The sequence below is a fragment of the Nomascus leucogenys genome, chromosome 11 (assembly GCF_006542625.1).
Source record: "Nomascus leucogenys isolate Asia chromosome 11, Asia_NLE_v1, whole genome shotgun sequence".
Classification (NCBI taxonomy): Eukaryota; Metazoa; Chordata; class Mammalia; order Primates; family Hylobatidae; genus Nomascus; species Nomascus leucogenys.
The window spans coordinates 53,457,201-53,480,245 of NC_044391.1; the positions used below are offsets into that span (position 1 = coordinate 53,457,201).

The following is a 23,045-nucleotide window of genomic DNA, read 5'->3' on the forward strand; positions in this document are numbered from 1 at the left end:
GTTTTCGAACTCCTGACCTTGTGATCCACCCACCTTAGCCTCCCAAAGTGCTGGGATTACAGGCGTGAGCCACCACCACACCCAGCCCTGGGGATGGAGTCTTGATTCTTCTGTGCCCCTCACTGATTCTTCCAAACTGGGAACCCTGAAGCTGAGAGCCTAGCATGGTTCCTGGCAAACAGTAGGCACTCAAATATTGATTGGTTACTGTATGACTAGTAGAGACCCCAACGAGCAAAACTGTGGCCTAATAAAATTCTCCTGGCTCCTCTCCCAGACTTCCCCTCCCTTTGAGAAATGCCAGAAGCTTCTTAGGGAGGCTCTTGCCAACCTAGACATCACAGGCACTCATGGGGCAGCTCCAGCTTCTGCCTCCTGTCATCACCATAATGCATCCATATCTACAATATGGCAAATTTCATATCCTTCCAACCTCTTTCCTGCATTATTGATGGGCTGTGTGCACTTTTTAAAAAATCAATTAGATCAGGGCGTGGAGCTGGAGTTCAAAGAAGCCTTTAAAAGTCTGCTCTTCTTGTTTTGCTGTTTTGAATAGGCAACAGATAAAGCTTTCCCTCTGGTTTGAATAAGTCAAGCTCAGTGCTAGGTTGGCTCTGATTGGCCAGGACTAGGAAAATGCGGTTAAGATGCAAACACAAGCAAATATAACCCAGTGTCTCTGCGGCCATGACTAAGCTAAGGCAGCAGGACCTGGAGCCTCCTGCTTTGGAGTGGTTCTTCAATACTGCTGCTGCCTACGCGCCGGGAAACTGGGAAGGCTGGTGAGCGAGAAGGCAAGGTAAGGTGTCTGATTTACGGGGCATGCCAGTTAATCCTCCTGAATGAGGAAGAAATGAAAGGAAGAGGAGCTTGAGAGTCCCTTGGCTTTGTCTTCTGAGATGAAGCTTTTAAAATGAACCAGGCGTCTGGCCAGTTTTGCAAACTTCTTGTTGAGAAGAACCCCTTAGAGGCAGCTGAACGTATAGGGCACATTTTCAAAAGCTGGGAAAGACAGACCCCTTTCACCTACCCTTAGAGAAAAATGGTATGGAGCAAGGCAGGAGGAGTTAAAACCAGCTTCCTGACCCAGAGAGGTGGCTCACACCTGTAATCCCAACACTTTGGGAAGCCAGGGCATGAGGATTGTTTGAGCCCAGGAGTTTGTAACTTGTGATCATCCTGGGCAACATAGTGAGACCCTGTCTCTACAAAAAAAAAAAAAATTAGCCAAGCATGGTGGTGCACACCTGTGGTCTCAGCTTCTCAGGAGGCTGAGGCAGAAGGATCACTTGAGCCCAGGAGGTGGAGGTTGCAGTGAGCTGTGACGGTACCACTGCACTCCAGCCTGGGTGACAGAGCAAGACCCTGTCTCAAAAACAACAACAAAAAACAGCTTCCTCTGCTCAGGGTCCGTCCATAAGGGCATCTCTGAGAATTACTGGCCACTGGCTTTTAATCTGACATTTCAAAACTGTGCCCCACACCCACGGGGTTTCTGCAGTCCTCTCAAAGGATACTGAATTAGGATTTAGGGAGGAGAGGAGAGACCCAGCTTTCGGAGATTTGATGTCAGAACTGTGTTTTCTCTGTGTTCCAGTGTGACAGGAAGTCCCTTCCTGGAGCTTATCCTCTCGCATTCAGGGTGCCTGGCCCAGTGAGCTCCTTGATTCCTAAATTCCTGCTGGGAAATGGGACAGGTTTCAGCCTTTGAGGCTCACAGTCCTAATTGCTGCCGGCTGGTTTGGCTTTTACCAGGGTGACAGTTCTCTGTCTCCAAGGAATGAATTCACTGGCCCTTGTCCCCTTCCCCTAGTTGGCTCATGGCTTTTGCCTTTAATGACTGCTACGTAGGGTCTGAAGAAAACCCAAACACCATATTTCCTGGCAATTCTGAGCAGCACAGGGTGGGGCAGCACAAGTTATCAAATTAAATTCTCAAACACTGGCTGCTCCGCACCACTGCCTTGCTTTAGTCCTGCTGCAGCAGTAGACAAAGGGAGTTTGCTACTAGATGGCGCATGCTCTCCAAACTTGGCTTTGTCCATCAAGGTTCAAGAAAACAATGGTCAGACATGTTCCTCTTAACAAGCACAGTATGTCCCCAAATAGCAAAAATCCATACAGTCCTTTCTGGGTGAATTTTTAAATCTTACGTAAATCCATCAACCCCATCCTTTTTCCTTTGCCTCTCGGGAGAAATTAATCTAGCTTTACATTAATTATGCACGTTATCAGATTTGAAGCTCCTTGAGAGCAGGTATTTTAATTCTATAAAGCCTCTACGTGACCTTGGACATGGATAGGTGCTTAATTACCCAAGATGCTCCTTGAATACACATGGTACACGACCTACACAGACTTAGATCTTTACCACTTCCCCCCGCTCCCCACCGTGACTTGCTCAATCCTGAAGGAACTGAGACGTCTAAGTGTCTGAGGTTCACACTTCACAGAGAAACTTGGGTCTGTGTGGGAGGGAGAAAGGAAGCCATCTGTCTGCAGGCCAGACCAGGCCACACCCTGCTGGCGCCCAGAATCCTTTGTCCCAGGCCCAGCCCTGCCATTTTACTTTCCTTTGCATCTGGAAAGCACAGGGAATATAGTAGTGACAAAAGAAGGAAGGGTTGTTTGAGTTTTAGAATAGTTTACTCTAAAAAAAAAAAGGATAAAAGCCAAAGAGAAGGTTAAAGTCATCTGTGGAGAAGGCCTTGCAAGCAGGGAACTTGGGAAGAATTGGAATGAGAGTGAGAGAAGGCAACTGAGTCTGGAAATATTTTTTCTGACTAGATTTCTTTCCAAATGCCACTGAACTTAGATTGGTATAGGAAGGGTTGTAGTACATCAAAGTGGCTAGAAGCACAGGTTTGGGGCTCAGACAAGGATTTCATTCTAGAGTGTGATCTTGTGCAAGTTATTCAGCCTTTTTTTTTTTTTTTTGAAAACATATGCTTTTATTTTTCCGTGATTACAAACACAACTGAATATCAAATGCACAAAGTAAGAATTATACGGGGGGAAAAAATCAGATACGTTCATACGTATATCACCTTTTCAAGGCTATTTCCATCCAGAATAACCTTGGTTTGCCAGGGCCAATAGAAAGAAGGCACAAAATCTCCTTTAGTCAAATTTGTGTGTTTGCTTTCTTCTATAATTCCAATACCTCCACCATCAACGACTTGAGATAGCTGCCAAGGTGTTATATAATCAGTGCCAGTGTCTTCATTCATTCTACAACGAAGGCTGTCACTTCACACTTGGAAGGTTGCACAGCGGTCAGGCAGAGGTGCTCCTCACTTCCCAGACGGGGTGGCGGCTGGGCAGAGGCGCTCCTCACTTCCCAGATGGGGCGGGCGGGCCGAGGCGCTCCTCACTTTATTCAGCCTTTCTAAACCTCAAATTCACACAATGTAAGATGAAGAAAATCACCTTCTGAAAATTAGAGATAACATATGCAAAGTGAATCAATACAGGGCTTAACATATTTATCACCCCTTTGGTAAATAACCATGATGATTACCAGAGCTCTTAAGGGCAATGGCAGGTGGTAAGCAGAACTCATGGGTGGTAATCCCCAGGCCAGCCAGGCTCACCATGTGCACTTGCACAAGTCCTTGCCCTCATCATTGTGAAATGGTGCAGGGATGCACCACGAGGGTGTGGCAGGATGGCTGACAACAGACTGGGAAGCAGCTCAGCAGAAAAACTGGATTGATGCCCACTATGGCAAAAGGTATCATCTCCCCTCTTGTTCTGTGATGTTTCAGTCCTGGAAAGACAAGCATCATGCCTCTGACCAGTGCCTTCAGGGCTGTGGACAACGACCCTGGGATCATTGTCTGGAGAATAGAGGTGAGCTGGGCTGGAGGCACCTTACTTGTGACCACTGGCATCTGGAAGCAGTCTGGCTGCCTGGGGCTGCTAGGCAACAGCCCTCCAGCACCCCTTAGCCTATGGTTTGAGGAGAATGAGAGGCAGCATCAAAGTACCTATTTCCCATCCTTCACCTCTCCTGGGTGCTCAAAGCAGGTGGTTGGCAAGTGGAGGAAATGTTCAGCCCCGAAGAACAGGGCTCCAGGCAAAAACAAGCTTGTCCTTTAGCCAGCCACCTGCTCAGTGAGTCTGCAGTTGCAGGAAACACCCTGGAAAGACAGGTGGGACCTACTCAGCAGACTCCCGGCAGCTTCCATCAGAGAAATGGAACATGTCTTCCACAGGGCACCCTGGCTCCTACAAAATATGGGGAGAGGTGGGGCACTGCAGAGGTGAGGGGGCACTGCAGAGATGAGGAGCTGTTCAGCCCGTCTCCTCTTGGGCTTGGGCCCCTCTGTGTGGCTGTGAGCTCCAGCAGTCCATAGCTTGGAAACACCCTGGCCTGGGTAGCTCCACCTGCCAGATACGAGGATTCCCCCTAACCCCTGCCCTGAGCCCAGTCAGTTGCTGCTGCATAAAACCCAGCGGTGATGCTTCACTTCACTATCCTCAACCAGGAGGGGGAGTCAGCTCTCCAGCAAGCCTCGCAGAGATTGTGAGTCCCAGGTCACTTCTATTGTTTGAAGGCTTCCAGTTTCCTTAAAAACTAACAGCTACTGGCGGGGTGTGGTGGCCCACGCCTGTAATCCCAGCACTCTGGGAGGCTGAGGTAGATGGATCACGAGGTCAGGAGATCGAGACCATCCTGGCTAACATGGTGAAACCCCACCTCTACTAAAAATACAAAAAATTAGCTGGGCGTGGTGGTGGGCGCCTATAGTCCCAGCTACTTGGGAGGCTGAGGCAGGAGAATGGCGTGAACCCAGGAGGCGGAGCTTGCAGTGAGCCGAGATCGTGCCACTGCACTCCAGCCTGGGAGACACAGTGAGACTCCGTCTCAAAAAAAAAAAAGCAAACAAAAAAAAACAAGTACTAAAACACGGTTACCAGATTTGCAGTATATTTAACACATTTTACATAGAACACACACAAGTATGGCCGCAAGTTTCCCTCACTTGGAGAGTGTGATGAAAATCTACATCAAGGCTGTGTGAACAGTCCTCCAGGGCCAAGCCATACATGCAGTGATAAATCAGGGTCCTGACCCAGATTCCAAATATAAGACACTTGGCACAGAGCCCTGCTGACCGCTGGCACTCTCCAAATGTTATCCTCCACCCCCCACGGCCCCGCAGAATCCAAGAGTTCTTTCCTACATGGGCCTGGGCCAGCACCCAGTGGTCAGCGTTGGGAAGAGCGTTGGAAGTGCTGGCACAACGGCTCAGAGAAGGGTTTGTACTTGGTCATTTATATCCAGCAAAGGGCTGGAGGTGGTTCACAGGCTTCCCACAATAGTGCGAGATGAGATCGGGTGGGAAGTGGAGAGGAGAACAGGGCGAGGGAAAGCAGGATAGGGACCAAGGTTCAGATCCGGGGTGATGCAAGCAGAGCTCACAGAAGCCAGAGGGGTGGCCACATTAATCCTGTGGCTGGCTGCCTAACATCCTATAAGGTCATTGAGAACATCTCCCTTCCTTCTCCCCACCACCTGCACCGAATGACAGAGAGGAGAGGGAGGCTCATGGGGAAGGGAGGCGGGAGGGGATGTAGCCTGTACCCACCCCTTGTCCTTCCAGAAAATGGAGCTGGCACTGGTGCCTGTGAGCGCCCATGGCAACTTCTATGAAGGGGACTGCTACGTCATCCTCTCGGTGAGCACCCTCCTCCCCACTCCTGTGAGCCTCTCCCCCTGGGGCCAGTTCTTGGGCTCTACTGGGAGATGTGCTGGTGAGGGAAGATAGTCAGTCCCAGGTATCGGTCTCAATGGTTCCTCAGTGCTATGCAGAGCAGACCTCCAGTCTGACTATCAAAGGCCATCATTAGGCCTGGGTTTTTAATTCTGCATCAGAGGATGGGGGTAGGACCCTCAGTCTGCACCTCAGTGAGCCACCCACAAGCAGCACTTCTCCCGGGCCTAGGCCCCACATTAAAGTGGTGTGGAAGGCGGCCTGATAAATGCAAGGCCTGTCTCTGGCCTCAAAGTGCTCATTCTCATGGAGGAGACTCACATGAACGGTGCTGACAGGGTCGTGCAGATGTACAGATCAGCACTGTGCCAGTTGTGTGAGTGCAAGGGACCAAGGGGACCTGTGAGGTAAGCCTGCAACCCGGCTGGGAAAAGATCCCCGTTGGTCTCTATTTATTTGGGGAACAACAAGCTGTCAACTTTCCCCAAATGTGGGGAGGAATTTGGGCTGCCAAAGTTTATGCCATGATTGCAGGTCTGCTTGGGGGCCAGGGCAGCTCCCACATCCACTGCAGGAGAGAGGGTCCTCAGTCTGCCAAGGGCAGGCACATGTGCTGCATTCTCCCCATCACAGAGGGGCCAGCAGCAAAGGGGAGGTGAGCTGGCCCCTGACCTGATCTCTCTGACTACCTCCCAGACCCGGAGAGTGGCCAGTCTCCTATCCCAGGACATCCACTTCTGGATCGGGAAGGACTCCTCCCAGGATGAGCAAAGCTGCGCAGCCATCTATACCACACAGCTGGACGACTACCTGGGAGGCAGCCCTGTGCAGCACCGAGAGGTCCAGTACCATGAGTCAGATACTTTCCGTGGCTACTTCAAGCAGGGCATCATGTGAGTAGGGGTGCACAGAGCAAGGACAGAAACAGCAGCTTACAGAAGAGGAAACCCAAAAGGCCAACATGCATATCAAGAAAGTAATCAGAGAAATGCAAATCAAAACAAAGCTGTCACTTCCACCCACTAGAGCAGCAAATTAAACAGCTGGGAGGTGCCAAGTGTTGGCAAGGCTATGGGGAAACAGGAGCCCTTGTGCCCTGCTGATGGAAGTGTGGACTAGCGCAGCATCCTGGAGAGTAGTCAGTGCCACTTGCAAATCCCACTTCTGCGTGTGTAACTCACAGAAATCCTCACGTTTCCAGGTCCATAAGGGCACATGGACCAGACTGCTCATAGCAGCCTCATTAATGATGTTAGGAAGCTGCAGGCAACGTAGGTGTCCATCACTCGGAGACTGGACATACACACCAGAGTATTATGCAGTAGCCAGAAGCAACAGATTAGATACACACCTAACACAAGGACAGAGCTCACAAACATGGTGCTTAGCACACCAAGTAAGAAACAGACTAAGACATATAACAGAATGCCAATTTCTATTTTAAGAAGCACGTGCATGGCCGGGCGTGGTGGCTCATGCCTGTAATCCCAGCACTTTGGGAGGCTGAGGCAGGAGGATAGCTTGAGCCCAAGAGTTCAAGATCAGCCTAGGCAACATAGTGAGACCCTCGTCTCTACAAAAAATATTTTGTAAAAAAGCTAGCCAGGCATGGCGGTGCACTCCTATAGTCCTAGCTACTCCATGGGCTGAGGGTATTGAGCCCTCAATTATCGAGCCTGCAGTCCCTGATGAGGCTCACTTGAGCCCGGGAGGTCAAGGCTGCAATGAGCCATGATTGCACTACTGAACTCTAGCCTGGGTGACATAGTGAGACCCCGTCTTTAAAAAAAAGAGGTGGGGGGCACAGTTTACTAGAATGAAAATAAAAAGGTCAACAGTTAGAATGGAAGCGTATGGGAGAGAGGAATGGGAGTAGGGCAGGCAGATAAAGGGAATGCACAGACGCGTAACACAAGAGAGGGAGCGAAGGCCGATGATAATGTTCCATCAACTGAGAAGTTTAACTCAAAACTTTGCCCCTGATATTAAAACAAAAAGAGGAATTCCAATGAGCTTGAGAATTGTGAGGCTGGGCCAAGATCAGCTTCTTGCAGGTCAGCAGTCTCCACTGACTGAGGCCCTTCTGGGCACAGAGGAGCACACTGAGCCACTGGGGAACCCAAGGACAAAGCCCCTCTGCTCTGGGGCTACCTTCTGCATTCCCTTAAAGTGCAGGACTCCTGGCTCGGAGGCTGGGCTGGGCTGAGTGCAGGGTGGGCGAGCTGATTCCTAGGGTAGGTGGTCTTAAGGCTGTGGAGTCATTAATGCTTCTGCTGCCGCCCAACTTTTATCCCTCTCCCAGTAACACACTGGCATTCAGACAGTTCCTGGAACAAAACAAGCCCTCTGTGCTGTGGGGCTCTTCGTCACTGATGTCTCCTCTGCCTGGAGCACTATTCCTCTGGGTATTGGTTCATTTTCCTTAGAGTATCTCAGCTCAAATGTCATTTCTTCAGAGAAGACTGCCCTGACTCGCTACCAGAAAGTCACTCACCCAGTCTACTTGTGGGGCAGCAGCTGCCACCGTCTCTATTTACCTTGCTGATGTACTGTCGTCATCACATGAGTGAGGCTGCATCTGTGTAATTCACCACTGTCTCCCTAGCACATAGCAGGCACTCAATTGTTAAAATTGTTAAATTTTTAAAACTGTTAAATTTTTAAAATTGTTAAAATTGTTAAATTTGTTAAAAATTGTTAAAAATAACAGAACCACCGGGCACGGTGGCTCACGCTTGTAATCCCAGCACAAGGGAGGCGGGCGGCCGAGGCGGGCGGATCACGAGGTCAGGAGATCAAGACCACAGTGAAACCCCGTCTCTACTAAAAATACAAAAAATCAGCCGGGCGTGGTGGCGGGCGCCTGTAGTCCCAGCTACTCAGAGAGGCTGAGGCAGGAGAATGGCGTGAACCCGGGAAGGCGGAGCTTGCAGTGAGCCGAGATTGCGCCACTGCACTCCAGCCTGGGCGACAGAGCAAGACTCTGTCTCAAAAAAATAAAAAATAAAATAAAAAAATAACAGAACCTAGCACATAGCAGGCACTCAAATAACGTAATGGATGTTCCCTTAGCTACAAGCAGGGGGGTGTCACCTCTGGGATGAAGCATGTGGAGACCAACACCTATGACGTGAAGCGGCTGCTACATGTGAAAGGGAAAAGAAACATCAGGGCTACTGAGGTTAGTCCTGCACACTGTCTGCCCCGGGCCCAGGGCTTCTCCACCTGGTACCTAAGAATTCTTCCTGAACAATGTTTACCTCTCATCGACAGGTGGAAATGAGCTGGGACAGTTTCAACCGAGGTGATGTCTTCTTGCTGGACCTTGGGAAAGTCATCATCCAATGGAATGGCCCAGAGAGCAACAGTGGGGAGCGCCTGAAGGTATGGCTTCCTAGCCTTAGCACTCTCTCAAGTTCCTCTTTCTTCTTCCCTCCGTGCTGGCTATTCCCCAAGAATCAAGGTGGAACCCTTGCCTTTGAGTAGAATCTGTCTTGGAGACATGCCAAGTGTGTGAGTTTGTGACTCACCCTGGACTCCTCAGCATCTGAGTAACTCCTGTGTCTGGGATCTAGGCTGCTCTCCCCAAAGACATCAGGCAGAAAGGGGTCCCAGAGGAGCTGAGGGCTTCCTTGGGCTTCTTTGACAGGCTATGCTTCTGGCAAAGGATATTCGAGACAGGGAGCGAGGGGGCCGTGCTGAAATAGGAGTGATCGAGGGAGACAAGGAGGCAGCCAGCCCAGAGCTGATGAAAGTCCTTCAGGACACCCTTGGCCGACGCTCCATTATCAAGCCTGCAGTCCCTGATGAGATCATAGATCAGCAGCAGAAATCAAATATCATGTTGTATCAGTGAGTAGCTAAACCTGGCTTTAGCTGGAAGCTGGGGTCGGGGGGAAGGTGTCCCCTAGAACACCAGCCACCTCTGCTTGGCTCCTTGTTTTCGGTGTAGCCATCTGGTTTTCTTCTTAGTCCTTTTCAAATGTAGCTCCTAGAAAGCTTGGAGATCCCCCACTCAAGGAGGCAGTTGTTCTTGTTAGCAACTCTCCTGATCTCTTGAGGAGACCTTTCCTTTACTCTGGCCTACACATGCCCAGGGATGTGGAAGGGATAATGTTTGGGAGAGAGATGAACAAAAGTCTCCACCAGAGAAAAAAGTCCGCACATTCCTGTCCTCACTCAAGCCATGGCTGTCTTAGGAAGTCACACTCTACCCAGAAACTCCAAACTAAAACCAAACCACAACAACATCTAGTTGACTACAAGATGCTTTATAGAGGAAAAGGCACAGGCTAACCTCTCCCCTTCTCCAGTATCTCAGATTCAGCTGGGCAGCTGGCAGTCACAGAGGTAGCAACGAGGCCTCTGGTCCAGGACTTACTGAACCATGATGTAAGTAGAGTTTGGGTGGACTTAGCTTGGGGTAGCCAGACCTGCTTCAGAAGCAGACTCTGTGCAAAATCTTCCTTCTGATCTTGATCAACCATATCTCTGGCTGCTTTAGGACTGCTACATCCTGGACCAAAGTGGAACCAAAATCTACGTGTGGAAAGGAAAAGGAGCCACAAAGGCTGAAAAACAGGCAGCCATGTCTAAAGCGCTGGTAGGAGCTACAGATGTGCAATACTGTTCAAATAATTCTGCTAAGAGCACTTCAGGTGTGTCACTTCACAGAGCCATGCTAGGTATTTGAGCATATAACATTGTGCTTACACACATGGACTGCAAAGTCAGGCAGACAAACTGGGATTCAAATCCAGGTTTTGTCTTTTCCAGCTGTGTGCTCTGAGGAAGACATACTTAACACCTCTGGGCCTCAGTTTCCCCATATCTAACATGGGGGTCATACCCATCTCCTAGGGTTATTGTGAGGATTAAATATCATTTGGAAAGCACTCAGGGCCGGGCGCAGTGGCTCACGCCTGTAATCCCAGCACTTTGGGAGGCCGAGGCAGGCGGATCACCTGAGGTAAGGAGTTCAAGACCAGCCTGGCCAACATGGTGAAACCCCGTCTCTACTAAAGATACAAAAAAAATTATCCGGGCATGGTGGCGTATGCTGGTAGTCCGGGCTACCTGGCGGGGCGCTGAGATAGGAAAATCACTTGAACCCGGGAGGTTGCAGTGAGCCGGGATCAGGCCACTGCACTCCAGCCTAGGTGAGAGTGAGACTCCGTCTCAAAAAAAAAAAAAAAAAAAAAGCACTCAAAACAGTTCTTGGCACACAGGACCTGATGAATAAAAGGTGGCTGTTATTATTGAAGGGGATATCACATATCAAAGTTAATGGCCCTGTCCTCAAGGAGCCTATATTTGTGCAGATCCATGCAGATGAACCAAGCCAGATGCACTTACAAAGCAATAAATGAGCAAACAAATGTGATGCAAAGTCAGTAAGTACAAAAGTACTGAAAGAACACAGCATAATCTTCCTAAAAATTAACAATCATAATCACCACAAGCCAATAAAGAGATCCAAAAATATTCCACTCAGTCATTTTTTTTTAGGCAGGTACCTTGGTCCTTAGACAAAAGTGAGTTAGAATTTGACTCTGACTCCCAGAGGGTGACTCTTATCATGTGGCTTCATAGAGGTGAATTACCAGACAAGCAAAGAACTCAGTGTATTCCACCACTGACCTGCCTTTGGGAATGGGTGGCTCTGCAGGGCTTCATCAAGATGAAGGGCTATCCCAGCAGCACCAATGTGGAGACCGTCAATGATGGTGCTGAGTCGGCCATGTTCAAGCAGCTGTTCCAGAAGTGGTCAGTAAAGGACCAGACCATGGGCCTGGGGAAAACATTCAGCATTGGTAAAATTGGTGAGACTGCCCCCAGATCATCCTCTCACTGCTAAGACTCTAGAAAGGCAGGCACAGATGCTTCTTACTCACTCGGCTTTTCCCAACCCTTTCTCCACAGCTAAAGTTTTCCAGGATAAATTTGATGTGACTCTGCTACATACCAAGCCAGAGGTAGCTGCCCAGGAAAGAATGGTCGATGATGGCAACGGAAAAGTTGAGGTAAGCCCAATGATTCAAATGTCAGGGCAGGAAGCACTGACCTTCCTGGCTGTCCTGCTGGGGGCAGGGGTGCAGGCGATTCTGTGTCTGCTTTGCTTTCCCTTTCCCCTCCAGCACCTCAGGAGTCTTCTCTAAGAGTCTTGTGAGTCTGTAGAGTTTTCAGGGGAGTGAAAGGCACATCCTTAAATGTGCTATCAGTATCTCACCTGGAAGATATATTCAAATCATTGCTCAGCCTTGCAAAGACCAAGCCATGATGGGATGCTCCTGACCAGGATGGCCCAGTTCATCTCAGGATTCAAATCATGCAAATGTGATGAGTCCTCAGCACTGGGAGAGAAACAGAGGGAGAGAGAGAACACGGAGTAAATGTCAGCACCTTCCCCACCTGGATTCTCTCTTTAGCGTGACCTAGCCCCTCCCAGCACCCCCATCTCTGGAAAACGGTGTCTCCTTCTATGCTCAGGTCTGGAGAATTGAGAACCTGGAGCTGGTCCCTGTGGAATATCAATGGTATGGCTTCTTTTATGGGGGAGACTGTTATCTGGTCCTCTACACATACGAGGTGAACGGGAAGCCACATCACATCTTGTACATCTGGCAGGTAGGCCTGGCACAGGCTTCAGCTTTGGATCCTGATGCATCCTCTGGCCACTGGGCTGGGGCGGGGAGCATGGGTCCTTCATGGCCTCTCACCATTGCAGGGCCGCCACGCCTCACAGGATGAGCTGGCAGCCTCGGCATACCAGGCAGTGGAGGTGGATCAGCAGTTTGATGGGGCCGCTGTGCAGGTTCGAGTCAGGATGGGGACGGAGCCACGCCACTTCATGGCCATCTTCAAAGGGAAGCTAGTTATCTTTGAGGTGAGGATGCTGTGATAAAATTACACCGTGAGCTGGAATGTTCCAAACTAACAAACCAGCACGGGACTATTGGAGAGCAGAGGAGGGGTGAGGTAGGGAGTCAGGCTTGGATTAGACAGAGGAAAAAGGGGGTTAATCCCTCTAAGACAGTCAAGTGAATCCCAGCTGCCTAGGGCTTCAAGTCTGAACCACTATCTAAATTATGTTCAAGGTCTTTCATAACCTGACCCATATTACCTATGCAGGTGCACCACCGTCAGCTCCCTAACCTGCACCCTCCACTCGTCAGGTGGGTCTCTTCATTAGACCTCACATGTACCATACCATACCCCTCCCACTGCAGATGTGCCCTTCCAAATTCAAGTCCCACTTCTTCCATGAAGCCCCGGCTGAAGCACTACCAAGCAATGCGTAATGTCACATGCTTGATATCACATAAGTTTGGGGTCAAGTCCTAGCCTTGTCATTTACTAGTCAAGTTTCCAAGTCTCAGTTTCCTCATCTGTACTGAGGAATAATAACATCTACTTCATAGAGTTATCATGAGGATCAATGAAATGATGTAGGTAAGGCACCAGTCACAGAGCCTGGCATATGATAAAGTTCTCAGAATGAAAGCTGTTGTTACTGGTACCATAACTCCAGCTCACCCTGACCCTTTCCAGTGAGCCTAGAAGCTCAAGGGCAAACACAGTATTACAACATTCACGTTTCCCACAACAGCTCCTCTAGCGCTCTGCTCACATGGTGCTCCTTAGATCTGGACTCTGCTTTTCTTCTCTCTAGGGTGGGACTTCCAGGAAGGGAAATGCCGAGCCTGACCCTCCGGTAAGACTCTTCCAAATTCATGGAAATGACAAATCTAACACCAAAGCAGTGGAGGTTCCAGCCTTTGCCTCCTCCCTAAACTCCAATGATGTCTTTCTGCTGCGAACTCAGGCAGAGCACTACCTGTGGTACGGCAAGGTAGGATGGCTGGGCCCCAGGGTCAGACTAGCCCCTGGGAGCCCAGACCTGCACTCCCCTCCTCCTGTCAGCAAGGTCAAAGGACCTTGAGTAGGCTGGAGTGCTTGCTTCGGCAGCACATATACCAAAATTGGAACGATACAGAGAAGATTAGCATGGTCCCTGCGCAAGGATGGCATGCAAATTCATGAAGCGTTCCATATTAAAAATAAAAAAAAGCCGGGTGCGGTGGCTCATGCCTGTAATCCCAGCACTTTGGCAGGCTGAGGCAGGTGGATCACGAGGTCAGGAGTTCAAGACCAGCCTGGCCAACATGGTGAAACCCCATCTCTACTAAAAATACAAAAATTGGCCAGGCGTGGTGGCACGTGCCTGTAGTCCCAGCTACTCAGGAGGCTGAGGCAGGACAATCTCTTGAACCAGGGGGCGGAGGTTGCAGTGAGCCGAGATTGTACCACTGTACTCCAGCCTGGGCAACAGAGTGAGACTCCATCTCAAAAAAAAAAAAAAAAATAAAAAAAAGCCGGGCGCTGTGGCTCATGCTTGTAATCCCAGCACTTTGGGAGGCCGAGGCAAGCGGATCACGAGGTCAGGAGATCGAGACCATCCTGGCTAAAACAGTGAAACCGCATCTCTACTAAAAATACAAAAAAAATTAGCTGGGCGTGGCAGCATGCGCAGTGAACTGAGATCACGCCACTGCACTCCAGCCTGGGCAACAGAGCGAGACTCCATCTCAAAAAAAAAAAAAAAAAAAAAAAAAAAAAAAAAAAAACAGAGTAGGCTGGAGCAGTCCTCAAAAAGAGAAGCCTTTTTTCTAAGGAATCTTCAAAAGGATCTCCAACATTCTCCACAATCAGACTCCAATTAGAAACTCACTGAAGGCCGGGCGCAGTAGCTCATACCTATAATCCCAGCACTTTGGGAGGCCGAGGCAGGTGGATCACCTGAGGTCGGGAGTTCAAGACCAGCCTGACCAACATGGAGAAACCCGGTCTCTACTAAAAATACAAAATTAGCCGGGGTGGTGGTGCATGCCTATAATCCCAGCTACTCGGGAGGCTGAGGCAGGAGAATCGTTTGAACCCAGTAGGCGGAGGTTGCGGTGAGCCGAGATCACGCCATTGCACTCCATCCTGGGCAACAAGAATGAAACTCTGTCTCAAAAAAAAAGAAACTCACTGAAAGCCCTGCTTACATCTAGCAGAAATCTCATAAACTTCTATGCAGATGGAGGCTGGATAATGACTTATCTTCTCATGTGAGTTTGGTGGACTCTAACAGACAGGCACTAATACAGAACAAAAACACAAAATATGATGTCAATTCATATTGCAATAGTGGATTAAAATGCACTAAGGCCAGGCGCGGTGGCTCACGCCTGTAATCCCAGCACTTTGGGAGGCTGAGGCAGGTGGATCACCTGAGGGCAGGAGTTTGAGATCAGCCTGGCCAGCATGGTGAAACTCCGCCTCCACTAAAAATACAAAAAATTAGCTGGGCATGGTGGTGTGCGCCTGTAGTCCCAGCTACTCCAGAGGCTGAGGCACGAGAATTGCTTGAACCTGGCAGGTGGAGGTTGCAGTGAGCCAAGATTGCGCCACTGTACTCCAGCCTGGCCAACAGAGCAAGACTCCCTCTCAAAATAAAATAAAATGCACTAAAATTGTTTTACAAAAAAGAATTGAATAGGAAAAGATGCTTAACATTAGTCACTAGGAAGATGCAAATCAAAATCACAATGAGATAACCACTACACATCTGTTAGAATGGCTAAAAAAACCGACAACATAAAATGTGAGCAACAATGCAGAGCAACAGGAATTTTCATGCATTGCTGGCAGGACTGCAAAATGGTACAGCTTCTGGAAAACATTTCGACAGTTTCAATTTTTTTTTTTTTTTTTTTGAAACAGAGTCTCGTTCTGTCGCCCAGGCTGGAGTGCAGTGGCGTGATCTTGGCTCACTGCAATTTCTGCCTCCTGGGTTCAAGTGATTCTCCTGCCTCAGTCTCCTAAGTAGCTGGGATTACAGGCATGTGCCACCACACCCAGCTAATTGTTGTATTTTCAGTAGAGACGAGGTTTCGCCATGTTGTCCAGGCTGGTCTCCAACTCCTGACCTCAGATGATCCACCTGCCTCAGCCTCCCAAAGTGCTGGGATTACGGTGGGGATCCACCACATCCAGCTAACAGTTTCTTACAAAGTTAAACATACACTTATCGTATGATCCAGCAATACTACTCCTGGGTATTTACTCAAGTAAAACAAAAAACTATCTTCACACAAAAACCTGTGCACAAATGTTTATAGCACCTTTATTCATAATCAGAAACAACCCAACTGGAAAATGGATAAACAAACAGTAGTACATCCACATGATGGAATACTACTCAGCAATAAAAAGGGATGAGCCGCTGGTAAACACAACAGAGATCTCATATGCATTCTGCTAAGAGAAAGAAGCCAGACTCAAAGGCTAAATATTGCATGACTCCACTTATAGCATTCTGGAAAAGGCAAAACTATAGTGATGGAGAATAGATTCATGGTTACCAGAGGTTAAAGATTCAGGGAGGCTTTGAATCCAAAGGGGTCGCAGCCCCAGATAATTTTGGGAGGGACTGAGGAAGAAACTGTTCTGTGCCTTTATTGTGGTGGTAGTAACATGATTCTGCTTGTCAAAATTCTTAGAATTGTATGTCAAAAGCGTATATTTTACTGTATGTACTTTTAAAAATAAATTTAAATTTTTTCTCTAAAAAAAATCAAAAGTAGGTGCTTAAATTCCAACTGAAGCTGAAACAAAGGTGACTTTTGCCAACACCCACTGTGGGTTTCAAAGCCTAGTCCTGTTCTTTGCTCCACACTGTTTTCCTCGCCACTCCCCAGCACCAGAACAAACTTGTCTGTCTTCCCAGGCTGAGGGACTGTGGCTTGGTAGCTGATCCTGGCACACTGAGTTATTAGTCTCAGATGCTTTTCTTTCCACATCAAAGTGTCCCTGTGCAACTAACACCTGTGCTCTCCTCGCCCCACTCTCAGGGGTCTAGTGGGGATGAGCGGGCAATGGCTAAGGAGCTGGCCAGCCTTCTCTGTGATGACAGCGAGAACACTGTGGCCGAGGGCCAGGAGCCGGCCGAGTTCTGGGACCTACTGGGAGGGAAAACTCCCTATGCCAATGATAAAAGGTATGGGAACACAGCCTCCCCCTCTTCTGGGCTCCCCCTGCCTGCCAGGCTTGTGAATTGCACAAAGGCTAAAACCTCAGTTTTAAAAACATTTCTAAGCAGCTCGGTGCCCTTAAATGGACTGTATTGCAGACTTCAGCAGGAAATCCTAGATGTCCAGTCCCGTCTCTTTGAATGTTCCAATAAGACTGGTCAATTCATTGTCACTGAGATCACAGACTTCACCCAGGATGACCTGAACCCTGGTGACGTGATGCTCCTAGATACCTGGGACCAGGTAAGACGCAGCTGCAGAACTCAGAACATGACGAAGACTCCCACAGTAAGGGTTGTTTTTGTGTAGTATCCCCACCCTAGAATAAACCTAGGGTAGCCCTGGACCATCCCCAGCTCAATCAAACTTTTGTCAGCAGTGACCAAAAGAAAGCCTGGGTTTTTTTTCCAGGGGTGATGTTTGAGAATGATGTTTGAAACTCACCATCCTGGGCATTTTCCCACCTTGCTTTGGAAAAACCCAGCCATCCTATCATCATTTTAATCTTAGGATCAATAGCAACGGACTCCACATGCAGAGGATATGGGCCTTTGGGGGAACAAAGGCAGTCAGTAGACTATTGTCATGGTCAAGTAAGAGCTACTGTGGGCCCACATAAGGGCAGCAGAGTAGGGATGGAGGGATGGTGACAGATTTGACAAATGCTTAGGAGGTAAAGTTGGTCAGCCCTGGTGACTCATTGGATATGGGGGGTTTCTAGGAAACTCCCAGGTTTCTGCCTTAGGTGACTAGATGGATACCACCTATCAAAAGTGGAGACTCAGATCCAAGTTTAGTAAAGAAGAGCTACATCTTGAGAGTGTTATTTTTAAGGTGCTTAGAGCAGTCAAGAGGAGATGTTCTGCAAGAAGCTGGATTCAGGAAGCTGAAGTGCAGAGACAGCTCCAATTTGGAAAAGCAGATCTGGAAGACACACATAGCAATTAAAATGATAAACATCAAGCTGATTCTGGAAAAACTTTTCTCTGCTGAACAAATTAGGCTGAGAAAGTTTTCTGAGGCTGTGAATTGCTCACGAAAGAAAGGGGAAAGATAGGGTAACGTGTATGGTCTAGTACTTAGTCCTTGGTATGAACACAGTAACATACATCAAATCTCCACCATAACAGGTGTTCTTGTGGACTGGGGCTGAGGCCAACGCCACGGAGAAGGAGAGTGCCCTTGCCACAGCGCAGCAGTACCTGCACACTCACCCCAGCGGCCGAGATCCCGACACACCAATCCTGATCATTAAGCAGGGGTTTGAGCCTCCCACCTTCACAGGCTGGTTCCTAGCCTGGGACCCTAACATTTGGAGTGTAAGAAAAGACAGTGGGGAAGCTCTAACTTCCTGCTAGGTAGCTCAGAACAGCTCAGTGGGCAGGAAGGTGGGGTACTGATTCACGGCTCAGTGAAACCAGACCTCCTTTCCCTACTCCCATCCCAGTCCCTGCCTTTTACTTTTCTCCTCTTTTTCACCTGCCACAGCAGTTAAGTCCAGGTTGACAATTCACAGCAGGTCTCAGCAATAAGCAGTGTGAAGTATAAACAGTTTATAAAGTGTATCCATACGCATCATCTTTTTTATCTTTACAACGATCCTGATAGCCAGTAGAAGTACTGCTCCCTATTTTATTGATAAGGAAGCTAAGAGGATAAGTTATTTGTCTAAAGTCACAGTTAATCAACAGAAAGCCAGGTTTCCTGACTCCTAATCAACTTTTTTTTTTTTTTTAAACAGAATTTCGCTCTTGTTGCCCAGGCTGGAGTGTAATGGCACAATATCAGCTCACTGCGACCTCCACCTCCTGGGTTCAAGTGATTCTCCTGCGTCAGCCTCCCAAGTAGCTGGGATTATAGGCATGCACCACCACGCCCAGCTAATTTTTGTATTTTTAGTAGAGATGGGGTTTCACCATGTTAGTCAGGCTGGTCTTGAACCCCTGACCTCAGGTGATCCACCCGCCTCGGCCTCCCAAAGTGCTGGGATTACAAGCGTGAGCCACCGTGCCTGGCCTTCAACTGCTCTTTCTTAAACCTTATAGGGAGGACTGAGGGGTTACCATCAAAGAATGTGCATTATGTTTAGGCACCTTTCAAGCCTGCATGGACCCAAAAGGGGGGATTTTCATTTTTACTTATCCTTGAAATGTCTTCTGACTCCCTGGCTCTTTTGCTTTTCCTGAAGACACAGACCAGACCTAAGATGTCCCTCCCCTATAAGAAAGACCTCATCCTGTGTTTTCTCTCTTTTTTCTTCTCAGACAGGAAAAACATATGAACAATTAAAAGAAGAGCTGGGAGATGCTGCTGCTATCATGCGAATCACTGCTGTGAGTCGGGTTCGCTCTTGGGAGAAGCCAGCCACACGGGCAACCAGAGCCAGAGAACCCACAAATGCTACAGACGCTCATGGGCAAAACTCATGTCCTTAGTATTACCATAGTTGTCTGTTTTGATGTAAAGATTTTTGTAATCAATAGAAAAGCAGGTTTCAGAGCCAAGTTCCTTATTTTCCTGACTTCCAGATTTTCAAACAGACTTGCTGTTTAAAAACAACAAAAATGGGGCTGGGCACGGTGGCTCATGCCTGTAATCCCAGCACTTTGGGAGGCCACGGCGGGTGGATCACCTAAGGTCAGGAGTTTGAGACCAGCCTAATATGGTGAAACCCCATCTCTACTAAAAATATAAAAATTTGCCGGGCATGGTGGCATGCGCCTGTAGTCCCAGCTACTCGGGAGGCTGAGACAGGAGACTTGCTTGAACCCAGGAGGCGGAAGTTGCTGTGAGCTGAATGGCGCCACTGCACTCCAGCCTGGGCAACAGAGCGAGAGTCCGTCTCAAAAAAACAACAACAAAAAATGAAAATTTGTTTTATTATTCAACTCTGCCATTTAGGAGCGATTAAAGTCATTGGCAGTATTTTTCAGAAATAAGCTTCTAACCCAAATGACATTTTTATTCGTTTGTGACAGTGAAGTCCACAGGAACTTAGGCCATTTACACCTATTTTAATGGTTAAAAGAAGTGGAGCCTCTGGCCAGGAATCCAGCAGTTCTTTAACCTCAGGAGGAGTGCATGGCACCAGGTGTTCAAACCATCTGGCAATTCTGTCCTTTGTGCTCTACAAACTCAGATTCCAAAGCTAATGTTGATGTAGTATCTTTAAATTGTATGTAAGTAGGACTACAACCTGAAGTCATTTAAAGGCTGGAAATGCAGAGCTAAATAAAAGTACCAAGAAAAGGTATGTGATCCCAATATTCAAATGAGATTCAGGCACAACATGTATGCCAAACTAGCTATACAGGACTTGCCTTGGACTTACTGAATCAGCTTTCCCAAGAACAACCCCCAAATCTGAGTATTTTCTATTCCCAGATGATTGTGACATGCAGCCAGGTTTGGGGAGCATTGTTATCAAAGATGATTACAGAGGGTGAAGTGGCATAAGTCAAAATGTTAAATATTATACACATTCAGAACTGTAACCACGCAGACACCGAGGAGTCTTTTCCCTGTGCCTACATTCTTATCTTACCTAGGACATGAAGAATGCAACCCTCTCCCTGAATTCTAATGACAGTGAGCCAAAATATTACCCTATAGCAGTTCTGCTGAAAAACCAGAATCAGGAGCTGCCTGAGGATGTAGACCCTGCTAAAAAGGAGGTGAGTGGCTGAAGGAACTGTGTCTGTTGGAAGTGGAGCTCTCTGTGAGTAAAAAACTCAGGTCAGCAAATGGCCTAGGACAGTTCCGGCACGTTGTAGCCGCTCAATGGACATCTGAGCTACCCAGGGGCTCAAACCAAAAAAAACAGGGTTCTTTCTTGATTCTTTTCTCTCCACCTACATCAGTTTATCAGCTAGCTTCTGTTCACTCCTCTCCATCTCTCTGCTACTAGTCTAGTCCAGTTATCATGGACTACTTACTACAATCCAACTGGCTTCCACCTGTTCTACAATCCGTTCCCCACGCAACAGCCAAAGGGATCTTTAAAATATATGGCACTGCCCTGTTTAAAACACCTCGAATAGCTTCCCACTACATTTAAAAAAAGAATGTGAAGGCCTATACAATCTGGCCCCTGCCTAGCTCTCTGATTTCATTTCATATACCAATACCCTCATCACTCACCACCCTTCAGCCAGTACAGTGGCTGCTTTGCTGTTCCTTAAACATGCTTATTCCAGCCTTTGAGCCTTTACACTTGCTACTGCTCGTGCCTGAAAAAACGTCCTTCTCCCAAATCATCACAGTGCCAGCACCTTCTCATCATGTAGGTCTCAGCCCTAATGTCACCTCCCCAGGGAGGCATTTCCTGACCACTCTAATACTGCTTCCCATACCCGTTCCAGTCCCTTTATACTTGTTCATTGCCTATTTCCCCCTCTAGTAATATCCTTAAAAGGAGGGACCTTTGTCTGTCTTGCTCACCATCATATTCTCAGCTTCTCTGCACCTACAACAGCGCCTAGCAGATAACAAGTATTCATAAGTTTTGCTTGAATGAATTAACATATTTGAGTTAAAAGAATAAATTTCTTGGCCGGGCACGGTGGTAATCCCAGCACTTTGGGAGGCTGAGGTGGGCAGATCACAAGGTCAGGAGTTCGAGACCAGCCTGGCCAATATGGTGAAACCCTGTCTCTACTAAAAATACGAAAATTAGCCAGGTGTGGTGGTGGGTGCCTATAGTCCCAGCTACTTGGGAGGCTGAGGGAGGAGAACTGCTTGAACCCAGGAGGCAGAGGTTGCAGTGAGCCGAGATTACGCCACTGTACTCCAGCCTGGGCCACAAAGCAAGACTCTGTCTCGGAAAAAAAAAAAAAAAATGAATAAATGTCTTTTCCCCTTGAAGAAGTTGATGTGGGAATGGACTCTGGACTCGATTTCCCACAATGTCTTATCTAGCCAACTCAAGTATCTGGACTACAATTTTCTTGAAAGCAAAGCCCATATATTAATAATCTTTACTTGTATATAAATATTCAATAAATCATTAAGTAAATGTTTAGAAGAATTTTATGCTCAGTAAGATCCACCTGATCATGCATTTGAAAATTTCTGGGTAAAAATGGTAGTTATAGGCAGAAAACAAGGAAAACCGTGGCTCAATTTCGTGCTTCATTCTGCCAAAATTTGATGTCTGTAATTCATCCTTAATACATAACCCATTTATTGCCTTCTGGCAAGAAACTGGTACTTGCTGGCACTATGAGAGCAGTGAATCCAGTAAGCTTCTGCCACAGGCCAAAATGGGACTCCCTGACCTGAAGAACACCTCTCCAATGAATAATTTAAATCTTTAACAGCCTTTCTGAGAAATTCATTCTACTTCCCTCTTCAAGGATCCACCTAGAACTCCCTCTTGCTCCGACTTTCTCAACTTCTGTTGGCAATGCTGTCATGTCTTCCTTCTAACTAGAAACTTTGTTTTCTCTCTTAGAATTACCTCTCTGAACAGGACTTTGTGTCTGTGTTTGGCATCACAAGAGGACAATTTGCAGCTCTGCCTGGCTGGAAACAGCTCCAAATGAAGAAAGAAAAGGGGCTTTTCTAAAGCAAGAAGGCCTATATCTATTGCAAGGCCACAGAAAAGAGCAGATAGTGCCAATATCAGGAAATAATTTATCCACCAATTTCTGCCTGACATTCAGCTACTTAATTTAGATATAATAGAGTCTGCAAATCACAGCATGTTCTCCATGTTTCTCATCCTTGCATTCCTTGCTTGTTATATACCTAAAATGTTAACCATATAGTTTTTGGGTTTTATGGCCCTCTAGCTAAAGTCTCAGCAGAAAGCACTAAAACTCCATAAATCTGGAGAAATCAAAAGAAAGAGAGCCAAAAAACAATGCTTAAAATGTTTAATAACTTTGTTTAATATTATACCGGGACCTACCTTTGTTTTCAATTTGAAGATCATTATTTCTAAAATCTATTTAACCTGTAAATCATTGAAATCATATATACACTCCATAGGCAAAATCCAAATGCCCAGATCTGTAATGTGTCAAAGCATTTTTAACTTTTCAAATAAAGATATCTGTAATGAACAAATGGAGTTATTTTCAGTATTTTGGGTCTGCTTGTTATGGTAATTTTATGTTATACTGGAAGAAATGTTTCAGTCCTGGGGAAGTAAAGAGGCAATGTTCAGTGAGCTCTCTGGGTAACTGGACTCTACTCTAATTTCTGTTTCTGGCACAAGAATGTCAAAATCTGCCTTATAGCTGGC

The 23,045-nt window shown here is 47.5% G+C and overlaps 2 protein-coding genes and 1 non-coding gene across 8 annotated transcripts in view; 2 read left to right on the forward strand and 1 right to left on the reverse strand.

The window, feature by feature from the left end:
• Positions 1–3,325: 3,325 nt before the first annotated feature.
• TSFM (Ts translation elongation factor, mitochondrial) overlaps positions 3,326–23,045 on the reverse strand; it is a 33,944-nt gene continuing 14,224 nt past the window's right edge. The window contains exons 6-7 of one of the 6 annotated variants that reach the window (XR_004032273.1): positions 11,950–12,073; positions 3,326–3,432 (exon numbers count right to left, since the gene is read on the reverse strand). Coding sequence is in view for 2 of the 6 variants with exons in the window: in XM_003252745.2 (XP_003252793.1) it covers positions 17,646–17,722 (77 nt within the window). In the remaining 4 variants the exon portion in view is untranslated. The other 5 variants (XR_004032271.1, XR_004032270.1, XR_004032272.1 and 2 more) reach the window with 5 other exon arrangements.
• Positions 3,787–22,863, forward strand: AVIL (advillin). Its single transcript, XM_030822328.1, has 18 exons — positions 3,787–3,852; positions 5,610–5,684; positions 6,417–6,613; positions 8,793–8,901; positions 8,994–9,104; positions 9,370–9,572; positions 10,034–10,112; positions 10,225–10,323; positions 11,389–11,542; positions 11,643–11,743; positions 12,210–12,347; positions 12,448–12,606; positions 13,393–13,572; positions 16,619–17,041; positions 17,929–18,117; positions 19,063–19,131; positions 20,347–20,472; positions 22,251–22,863. The coding sequence occupies exons 1-18, from the start codon at positions 3,787–3,789 to the stop codon at positions 22,362–22,364; spliced, it is 2,592 nt and encodes an 863-aa protein (XP_030678188.1). The 3' UTR covers positions 22,365–22,863.
• LOC115837468 lies at positions 13,673–13,779 on the forward strand. Its single transcript, XR_004032500.1, has one exon. It is a non-coding gene; the product is annotated as a U6 spliceosomal RNA (small nuclear RNA).

What these genes read in the sequence shown, in the direction of transcription:
- AVIL (XM_030822328.1), top strand. Translation starts at nt 3,787, where the DNA reads ATGCCTCTGACCAGTGCCTTCAGGGCTGTGGACAACGACCCTGGGATC. An exon ending in ACAGTGGGGAGCGCCTGAAG is followed by an intron (nt 9,105 to 9,369) that starts GTATGGCTTCCT and finishes CTTCTTTGACAG; the next exon opens with GCTATGCTTCTGGCAAAGGA. An exon ending in TCAAATATCATGTTGTATCA is followed by an intron (nt 9,573 to 10,033) that starts GTGAGTAGCTAA and finishes CCCCTTCTCCAG; the next exon opens with TATCTCAGATTCAGCTGGGC.